Source organism: Zea mays, chromosome 5 (assembly GCF_902167145.1).
Source record: "Zea mays cultivar B73 chromosome 5, Zm-B73-REFERENCE-NAM-5.0, whole genome shotgun sequence".
In the NCBI taxonomy this organism is placed as follows: Eukaryota; Viridiplantae; Streptophyta; class Magnoliopsida; order Poales; family Poaceae; genus Zea; species Zea mays.
The window spans coordinates 127,262,047-127,272,709 of record NC_050100.1 but is presented as its reverse complement, the minus strand read 5'-3'; the positions used below and the strand labels follow the sequence as shown (position 1 = coordinate 127,272,709).

At 47.0% G+C, this 10,663-nt stretch overlaps 1 protein-coding gene across 1 annotated transcript; it reads left to right on the top strand.

Annotated features, from left to right (window-relative positions):
- The first annotated feature begins 9,149 nt into the window (after nucleotides 1-9,149).
- LOC100502277 (uncharacterized) lies at nucleotides 9,150-10,457 on the top strand. The gene has a single exon (NM_001196754.1). It carries the CDS (start codon nucleotides 9,328-9,330, stop codon nucleotides 9,832-9,834), a length of 507 nt encoding a protein of 168 aa, NP_001183683.1. The 5' UTR covers nucleotides 9,150-9,327; the 3' UTR covers nucleotides 9,835-10,457.
- The last annotated feature ends 206 nt before the right edge of the window (nucleotides 10,458-10,663 follow it).

The window sequence follows — 10,663 nt, the reverse complement described above, 5'->3', positions numbered from 1 at the left end:
CTCATCCAAAGTAGTTGCGCGCAACACTGTCCTGCGGCAACATACTCGGCCTCAGCGGTGGATAGGGCAATGGAAGTTTGTTTCTTAGAACTCCACGACACCAGGGACCTTCCTAAGAATTGGCACGTCCCCGATGTACTCTTCTGACCTTACATCCAGCATAATCGGAGTCTGAATATCCAATCAAGTCAAAGGTAGACCCCTTTGGATACCAGATCCCGAAACAAGGCGTAGCGACTAAATATCTAAGTATTCGCTTCACGGCCACTAAGTGACACTCCCTCGGATCAGATTGAAATCTAGCACAAATGCATACACTAAGTATAATATCCGGTCTATTAGCACATAAATAAAGTAAAGACCCTATCATAGACCGGTATGCCTTTTGATCAACGGACTTACCTCCTTTGTTAAGGTCGGTGTGTCCGTCGGTTCCCATTGGAGTCTTTGCGGGCTTGGCGTCCTTCATCCCAAACCTATTGATCAGGTCTTGTGTGTACTTCGTTTGGGAGATGAAAGTCCCATCCATGAGTTGCTTCACTTGGAACCCAAGGAAGTAGCTTAACTCGCCCATCATCGACATTTCGAACTTTTGAGTCATCACCCTGCTAAAGTCTTCACAAGACTTTTGGTTAGTAGAACCAAATATTATGTCATCGACATAAATTTGGCACACAAAAAGATCACCATCACAAGTCTTAGTAAAAAGAGTTTGATCGGCTTTCCCAACCTTGAAAGCATTAGCAATTAAAAAGTCTCTAAGGCATTCATACCATGCCCTTGGGGCTTGCTTAAGTCCATAGAGCGCCTTAGAGATCTTACACACGTGGTCGGGGTACCGTTCATCCTCGAAGCCAGGAGGTTGCTCCACATACACCTCCTCCTTGATTGGCCCGTTGAGGAAAGCGCTCTTCACATCCATTTGGCACAACCTGAAAGAATGGTGAGTAGCATAGGCTAACAATATGCGAATTGACTCTAGCCTAGCCACAGGAGCAAAAGTCTCCTCAAAGTCCAAACCTGCGACTTGGGCATAACCTTTTGCCACAAGTCTAGCCTTGTTCCTTGTCACCACCCCGTGCTCGTCTTGTTTGTTGCGGAACACCCACTTGGTTCCCACAATATTTTGCTTGGGACGAGGCACCAGTGTCCAAACTTCATTTCTTTTGAAGTTGTTGAGGTCCTCCTGCATGGCCAACACCCAGTCTGGATCTAGCAAGGCCTCTTCTACCCTGAAAGGCTCAATAGAAGAGACAAAAGAGTAATGCTCAAAAAAATTAACTAATCTAGAACGAGTAGTTACTCCCTTGCTAATGTCACCCAATATTTGGTCGACGGGATGATTCCTTTGAATCATCGCTCGAACTTGGGTTAGAGGTGCCGGTTGCGCTTCTTCCTCCATTACATGATCATCTTGTGCTCCCCCTTGATCACACGTCTCCTCTTGATGAACCTGTTCATCGTCTTGAGTTGGGGGATGCACCATTGTTGAGGAAGAAGGTTGATCTCGCTCATTTTGTTCTTGTGGCCGCACATCTCCAATCGCCATGGTGCGTATTGCGGCCGTTGGAACGTCTTCTTCATCTACATCATCAAGATCACAAACTTGCTCTCTTGGAGAGCCATTAGTCTCATCAAATATAACATCGCTAGAGACATCAACCAAACCCGATGATTTGTTGAAGACCCTATACGCCTTTGTATTTGAGTCATAACCTAACAAAAACCCTTCTACAGCTTTGGGAGCAAACTTAGAATTTCTACCTTTCTTTACTAGAATATAACATTTGCTCCCAAATACACGAAAGTAAGACACATTGGGTTTGTTACCGGTTAGAAGCTCATATGAAGTCTTCTTGAGGAGGCGATGAAGGTAGACCCGGTTGATGGCGTGGCAAGCCGTGTTCACGGCTTCCGACCAAAAGCGCTCGGGGGTCTTGAACTCTCCAAGCATCGTCCTCGCCATGTCTATAAGCGTCATGTTCTTCCTTTCTATCACACCATTTTGTTGTGGTGTGTAGGGAGCGGAGAACTCGTGCTTGATTCCTTCCTCCTCAAGGTACTCCTCCACTTGAAGGTTCTTGAACTCGGACCCGTTGTCGCTCCTTATCTTCTTCACCTTGAGCTCAAACTCGTTTTGAGCTCTCCTTAGGAAGCACTTGAGGGTCCCATGGGTTTCAGATTTATCCTGCAAAAAGAATGCCCAAGTGAAGCGGGGAAAATCATCAACTATAACAAGACCATACTTACTTCCTCCTATGCTTAGATAGGCGACGGGTCCGAAGAGGTCCATATGAAGTAACTCCAGGGGTCTTGATGTTGTCATCACATTCTTGGCATGATGAGAGGTTCCCACCTGTTTGCCTGCTTGACAAGCTGCACAAGGTCTATCTTTTTCGAAAGTAACATTTGTTAGACCTATTACGTGTTCTCCCTTTAGAAGCTTGTGAAGGTTCTTCATCCCTACATGAGATAAATGGCGATGCCACAGCCAGCCCATGCTAGTCTTAGCAATTAAGCATGCATCTAGACCGGCCTCCTCTTTTGCAAAATCAACTAAATAAAGTTTGCTATCTAATACACCCTTAAAAGCTAATGAACCATCACTTCTTCTAAAGATAGACACATCTACATTTGTGAATAAACAGTTATATCCCATATTACAAAGTTGACTCACAGACAGCAAGTTATATCCAAGCGACTCAACTAAGAACACATTAGAAATAGAGTGCTCGGATGAAATAGCAATTTTTCCTAACCCTTTCACCTTGCCTTGGTTCCCATCACCGAAGATGATTGAATCTTGGGGATCCTTGTTCTTGACGTAGGAAGAGAATATCCTCTTTTCCCCCGTCATGTGGTTTGTGCATCCGCTGTCGATAATCCAGCTTGAGCCCCCGGATGCATAAACCTGCAAGGCAAATTTAGGCTTGGGTCTTAGGTACCCAACTCTTGTTGGGTCCTGCAAGGTTAGTACAAATAGCCTTAGGGACCCAAATGCAAGTTTTATCTCCCTTGCATTTTGCCCCTAATTTTCTAGCAACTATCTTCCTATCCTTTCTACAAATAGCAAAGGAAGCATTTAAAGCATGATAGATTGTAGAAGGTTCATTACTTGTTTTCCTAGGCACATGAATATTTCTCCTAGGCACATGAGTATTTATCCTAGGCACATGATGAATGACATTTTTCCTAGCCAAACTTCTATCATACATCATAGAAGAACTAGAAGCAAACATTGCATTTGAATCATAAGCATGTGAAACAATATCATTGCAACTTCTATCATGACGAACATTCCTAGAATATCTCCTATCATGGTATAAGAAGGCATGGTTCTTTTGCACACTATTTGCCATAGGGGCCTTCCCTTTCTCCTTGATGGAGATGGAAGCCTTATGGCTTGTTAAGTTCTTGGCTTCCCTTTTGAAGCAAAGACCATCCTTAATTGAGGGATGTCTACCAATCGTGTAGGCATCCCTTGCAAATTTTAGCTTGTCAAATTCACTTTTGCTAGTCTTGAGTTGGGCATTAAGACTAGCCACTTCATCATTCAATTTAGAAATTGAAACTAGGTGTTCACTACAAGCATCAACATTAAGATCTTTACACCTATTGCAAATTTCAACATGTTCTGCACAAGATGTTGATTTATTAGCTATTTCTAACTTAGCACTCAAATCATCATTTATGCTCTTTAAGCTAGAAATAGAGTCATGGCATGTAGACAGTTCACAAGAAAGCATTTCATTCCTTTTAATTTCTAATGCAAGAGAATTTTGTGCCTCTACAAATTTATCGTGCTCTTCATACAAAAGATCCTCTTGCTTTTCTAACAACCTATTCTTATCATTCAAGGCATCAATTAATTCATTAATCTTATCAACCTTAGTTCTATCTAGGCCCTTGAATAAACATGAATAGTCTATTTAATCATCATCACTAGACTCATCCTCACTTGAAGAAGCATAAGTAGTATTGTTTCGAGTACATACCTTCTTCTCCTTTTCCATGAGGCATGTGTGATGCTCGTTTGGGAAGAGGAATGATTTGTTGAAGGCGGTGGCGGCGAGTCCTTCGTTGTCGGAGTCGGACGAGGAGCAATCCGAATCCCACTCCTTTCAAAGATGTGCCTTGCCCTTTGCCTTCTTATAGTTCTTCTTCTTTTCCCACTTTCCACTCTTCTTTTCCTGGTCACTATCATTATCGGGGCAATTAGCGATAAAATGACCAATCTTACCACATTTGAAGCAGGAGCGCTTCCCCTTCGTCTTGTTCTTGTTGGGGGGCTCCTTGCGACCCTTTAGCGCCGTCTTGAACCGCTTGATAATGAGGGTCATTTCTTCCTCATTAAGCCCGGCTGCCTCAACTTGCACCACCTTGCTAGGTAGCGCCTCCTTGCTCCTTGTTGCTTTGAGAGCAACAGTTTGAGGCTCGTGGATTGGGCCATTCAACGCATCATCCACGTATCTCGCCTCCTTGATCATCATCCGCCCGCTTACAAATTTCCTAAGAATTTCTTCGGGCGACGTCTTGGTGTACCTAGGATTCTCACGAATATTGTTTACAAGATGTGGATCAAGGACAGTAAAGGACCTTAGCATTAGACGGACGACGTCGTGGTCCATCCATCGCGTGCTTCCATAGCTCCTTATCTTATTGACGAGGGTCTTGAGCCTGTTGTACGTTTGGGTTGGCTCCTCCCCCTGATCATCGCGAATCTCCCGAGTTTGCCCTCCACCAACTCCATCTTGGTGAGCATGGTAACGTCGTTCCCCTCATGTGAGATCTTGAGGGTGTCCCAAATCTGCTTGGCGTTATCCAAGCCGCTCACCTTATGGTATTCATCCCTGCACAATGATGCTAGAAGAACAGTAGTAGCTTGTGCATTTTTGTGAATTTGCTCATTAATAAATATAGGACTATCAGTACTATCAAATTGCATTCCACTCTCGACTATCTCCCATATGCTTGGATGGAGAGAGAATAAGTGACTACGCATTTTGTGACTCCAAAATCCGTAGTCCTCTCCATCAAAATGAGGAGGTTTACCAAGTGGAATGGAGAGTAAATGAGCATTGGTACTTTGAGGAATACGAGAGTAATCAAAAGAGAAGTTAGAATTAACCGTCTTCTTTTTCTTGTAGTCATTGTCGTCATCCTTTTGGGAAGAGGAAGATTCGTCGCTGTCGTAGTAGACTATCTCCTTGATGCGCCTTGTTTTATTCTTCCTCCCGTCTTTTCTTTTGTGGGCCGAGCCTGAGTTAGTAGGCTTGTCATCCTTTGGATCATTCGCGAAGGACTCCTTCTCCTTATCATTGACCACCATCCCCTTGCCCCTAGGATCCATCTCTTTGGGCGGTTAGTCCCTTTCTTGAAGAGAACGGCTCTGATACCAATTGAGAGCACCTATAGGGGGGTGAATAGGTGATCCTGTAGAAACTTGAAACTTAATCCACAAAACTTGATTAGGAGTTAGCACAATTAAGCCAAGTGGCTAGAGAGGAGAGCTTGCACAACACGATAACCACAAAGAGATCAACACAGAGATGGCACAGTGGTTTATCCCGTGGTTCGGCCAAGTCCAACACTTGCCTACTCCACGTTGTGGCGTCCCAATGGACGAGGGTTGCAATCAACCCCTTTCAAGCGGTCCAAAGACCCACTTGAATACCACAGTGTTTTGCTTTCACTTTACTATATCCCACTTGCGAGGAATCTCCACAACTTGGAGCCTCTCGCCCTTACACTTGATGTTCACAAAGAAGCACGGAGTAAGGGAGGGATGAGCAACGCACACAAGACACGAAATCAGAGTACCAACACGCACACAAGTCACAACAAGAGCTCACAACACAACCCGATGAGTTCACAACTCAAATGGAGCTCTAGTTGCTATCACAAAGAATCAAATGCGCGGAATCGAAGTCTTGGTGCTTAGGAATGCTTAGAGAATGCTTGGTATACTCCTCCATGCGCCTAGGGGTCCCTTTTATAGCCCCAAGGCAGCTAGGAGCCGTTGAGAGCAATTCAAGAAGGCAATTCTTGCCTTCTGTCGCCTGGCGCACCGGACAGTCCGGTACACCACCGGACACTGTCTGGTGCGGATCTCTTTTCTTATTTGGCGAAGCCGACCGTTGGCACTTGGAAGCCGTTGGCACACCAGACACTGTCCGGTGCACACCGGACAGTCCAGTGCCACTTCTGACCGTTGGCTCTTGCCACGTGTCACGCGCGGATTCCGCGGCCGACCGTTGGCCCAGCCGACTGTTGGCTCACCGGACAGTCCGGTGCACCACCGGACAGTCTGGTGATTTATAGCCGTACGCCCTTAATTACTTCCCGAGAGCAGCCAGTTGACAGTCGCCGACCTGGCGCACCGGACACTGTCTGGTGCACCACCGGACACTGTCTGGTGCACCCAGACTGAGTTGTCTTTGGCTGAACAAAGCCATCTCTTTTCCAACTTAATTTCTCTTGTTTCTAGCACTTAGACACAATACATTAGTCTCTAAAACAATGTACTAAGTCATAGAAACATACCTTTACCCTTGATTTGCACTTTGTCCATCACTTTGCATAAGTCCACTTGTGTTGGCACTTAATCACCAAAATACTTAGAAATAGGCCAAGGGCACATTTCCCTTTCAGTAATGATGGCCCCCCTGTGACGTGGTCGGTCCGAGCCTGAGGTCGAGCGAGGCGGAGGCTCCTCTGAGGTCGAGGTTGAGTCCGAGCCCTAGGGTCGGGCGAGGCGGAGACCGTCTTCCGAGATCGAGGCTGAGTCCGAGCCCTGGGGTCGAGCGAGGCGGAGTCCGTCGTCCGAGGTCGAGGCTGAGTCCGAGCCCTGGGGTCGGGCGAGGCGGAGTCCGTCGTCCGAGGTCGAGGCTGAGTCCGAGCCCTGGGGTCGGGCGAGGCGGAGATCTTCGTCCGAGGTCGAGGTTGAGTCCGAGCCCTGGGGTCGGGCGAGGCGGAGTCTGTCTTCCGAGGTCGAGGTTGAGTCCGAGCCCTGGGGTCGGGCGAGGCGGAGACCGTCGTCCGGTGTCGAGGTTGAGCCCGAGCTCTGGGGTCGGGTGGGGCGAAGCTTCCTGTGGCGCCCGAGGCTGGACTTAGCTGCTGTCAACCTCACTCTGTCGAGTGGCACAACAGTCGGAGCAGCACAGGCGGCGCTGTTTTCCTATTAGGTCGGTCAGTGGAGCGGCGAAGTGACTGCGGTCACTTCGGCTCTGTCGACTGAAGAGCGCGCGTCAGGATAAGGTGTCAGGCGATCCTTGCATTAAATGCTCCTGCGATACGATAGGTTGGCATGGTGATCCGGCCAAGGTTGCTTCTCCGCGAAGCCTGTCCGAGCTGGGCCTTGGGCGAGTCGAAGGTGCGTCCGTTGCTTGAGGGGACCCTCGGGCGAGACGTGAATCCTCTTGGGCCGGCTGCCTTTTCCTGAGGCTGGGCTCGGGCGAGGCGTGATCGTGTCCCTTGAGTGGACGGAGCCTTGACCTGAATCACGCCCATCAGGCCTTTGCAGCTTTGTGCTGATGGGGGACGGAGCCATCTATTGTAGCTTCCGTTAGGTTAGGATTTGGGTCGCCAAGGGCAACGATTCGGCCAGCTCGGTAATGGCGACCACAGCGGGCGGCTCGTGCACAGTCATTGGGCGCCACCGTGGGGAGGATGGAACAGTTGCCGTCAGATCTTATCGAACGGTCTAGATTTGAACTAGCGTGGGCCGTTGATCTCAGGATGATCGGACGGGATTAGATGTTGTGTAATGTTTTGACCAAGACGATTTCAGCCGTAGATTCGAGATCCAGTGATGAATGTTAAATCCTCGACTCATTAAATCCTTGCCATCGGATCTAGATCGGGCGACTTTGGGCGCGTACCGGTTTGGCCGAGATCCGATCTAATCCGTGCCCTCGGCTGGTGATCCAACGGCCAGAATCCTACGATACCCCTTCGCGGGACAAATTCGCATAAGAACCCTTATGTTTTTATAGAATAAAATTGTAACACCCCAGGTGTTACTATACGTTTAACAACGACTATGGACGTAAGTACGAGATATCGGAATAATATCCTGAGACACTCGCCTTTGTTTGGAACAGCCTTATGTTATCGCTGATATGGATAGGAGTTACATGCTTCTCTACTCTTAAAAGTATTTCACTCCGAATCTCAGGACGAGATTCTTTCAAGGGGGAGGGTTGTAACACCCCAGGTGTTACTATACGTTTAACAACGACTATGGACGTAAGTACGAGATATCAGTAAGAATAATAGTCTCTATATCCTAATTATATTCGCCTACCAGTATTCTGGTATCACTTCATCTATGTCTATCGGGACTGTCCAAAATATTTCACGAAATTCGGACTTTAGTAACCTTCATTCTGGTGTTGTTTAGACTGGTCGAGAGCGTGAATGCGATTTCAGAAATAGTTCGAGTTTATAATTTCGACCGCATTCATGTCCAAAAAATATAAGGCGTAGAGTTATTAATCGAATCGCTCTCTTGTCAAATGTTTGGATAGCGGTTAGCCGATTCACTTTCCTATTTAAAAATCTGAGATAATTAGAGTTGATATTGAGTATTCGTAAGTAATCTGTTCCACTGTCTACAACTATGGAAATTTATCTGATCCTGAAAATACCTACCAATTTTAGCATAGTCCAAAAATATTAAAATTGATATTGTTTGGATGGGTGTGTTTGTATATCGTTCGGATTCAAATTCCATATTTTTCACTTATTTGAGTATTATATTGTTAAAGTTTGGAGAAGAAAAATCTGAATTTTCTTATTTCTATGTATCCATCTCCAACTAATTCTCATTCTACTTAAACAATGACTCACAGAAAGTGTCTCTGGTATGTTCCTTGGAAAATCTCAAACCGCCATTTCTGTTTTGCCTCTATCCTGGACGTATGCTACTTCTACACGTTGCTTCCTCCTTAATCCTTATCCTCTCGCACAGCAGAAAAATCTTCAGCCGCTGCTCATGGTGTTGATTTTTTTTTCTGTTACGCGGTGTTGGTTTTTCCTGCGCGGTGCTTTACTCCCTGGATATTTTCAGCATCGTTCTTATCCCAGCGTGCGCACGCGGCCATTCTGTCTCTCGTGCTTATCTCTCTGCTCGCTCATCTCTCTGGTGTCCATCCCCAGCCCACCGAGCTCCCTCCATCTTGCTCCCCATGGCCGAGCGCCCTCCCGTCCTCCAACTCGCCAGCGCTTGGCTTCCTGCTTGCCAAGTCCATCTCCCTCCCTAGCGCTGTCCCACCTCCTGCTCCTCCACGGCGCTCAGTTCCAGCTCGCCGGCTGTGCAACTCGCCCATGGCGCCCATCTCTCTGGCCGCGACCTCCCTGCTCCTCCTTTCCCCAGCCGCGGTCTTCCCTGCTCTAGCCCAGCCGAGCTCGTCCCTGCGCGCGTGTTCTCCTGCGTCCAGCCGAGCGCGCGAAACTTCTCTGCTCACGGCACTCCCTGTCTGCTCGGCCATGGTGAAACCCTCCTTACCATGGATGCCGGAGTTCCTCTGCTCGTTCTCATGGCCGCCGTCGAGCTTCCGGCGCGCGCCCATCTCCTCTGCTCCCCCGCGCGCGTCCTGGGACTCTCCATCGCGCCGATCTGTGCCCGGCCGTGGCCGTCGAACTCGCCCAGCTCGGATTTTTGCTTGGTCGCCCGCCGTTTACCAGTACCGTGGTCTCGCTCGGACGCGTACTGTCAAGATTGTTCCTGCACGCACGCCCTGGTACCCCTGCTCGCTGTTGGGCCGACCGTCAGCAGCTTCCCGGCCTCCGTCGTGCTCAGCAGCGAGTAATTTATGTCGGAGCAGTTACTGAGACGCCCTCCTTTGCGTCGTGCTCGCCAGATCAAGCCTCGCGTCGTCGATTTGCGCAGTTCATGTTCGGCAATCGGTTTAGTCTCCGTCGAACTTCTATTTACCGTGACGCCGAGCTCCTTCAACACTGCCCCACTCCGTTGTCGTTATTCCGTCGCCTCACTTCGATGTCAGTTCCTTCATGACATCTCCTACTTGTGTTCGCGCCGACAAAAGGATCCTAAGAGAATGTGGAAAAACAAGCCCCAAGTTGATGCCTCAAATACTCGACGAAAAGCCTGAACTATAAATTATCGTGGTTCTTGCAGAGTTCGCGTCGAATTTAATTTTGGATGAGCTGATTTGCTACTACTATTATTTTGTTTTAATGAATAGATTGATAGATATGTAGGTTGCGATGATTTTTTTTATTTAGTATAGGTACGCTTAGTAATTATGGCTAGCTCCGTTGTTGTGTCCGTGTGCTGTTACGTGACAATATAATTGTTTTTAGAATAATGAAGTAGTTGAGTCAGAGATTGAGGTTTAAATTTTAGATGCATAATTATGCAAAATATAGAGGTAGACATGGATGCGATGTATGATCTAGTTAATGACGAGACAGATAAGTTTAATATTTTAATCAGCTAGCTAGCAGGAATTTGCAATGTATTTATTCCTATTTTAATTATTTGAGGGAGTCAATATTCTATATCAATAATATTCTATATCAATAATTAGTATAATCGGTCTATGTTTATGATCGGTAAATGTTGTAATCAATTAATGTGCTATACAAATGAATATGGAAAATAGTTTAGAAAACTAGTTAAGTTAGTTTTAAGTATGAT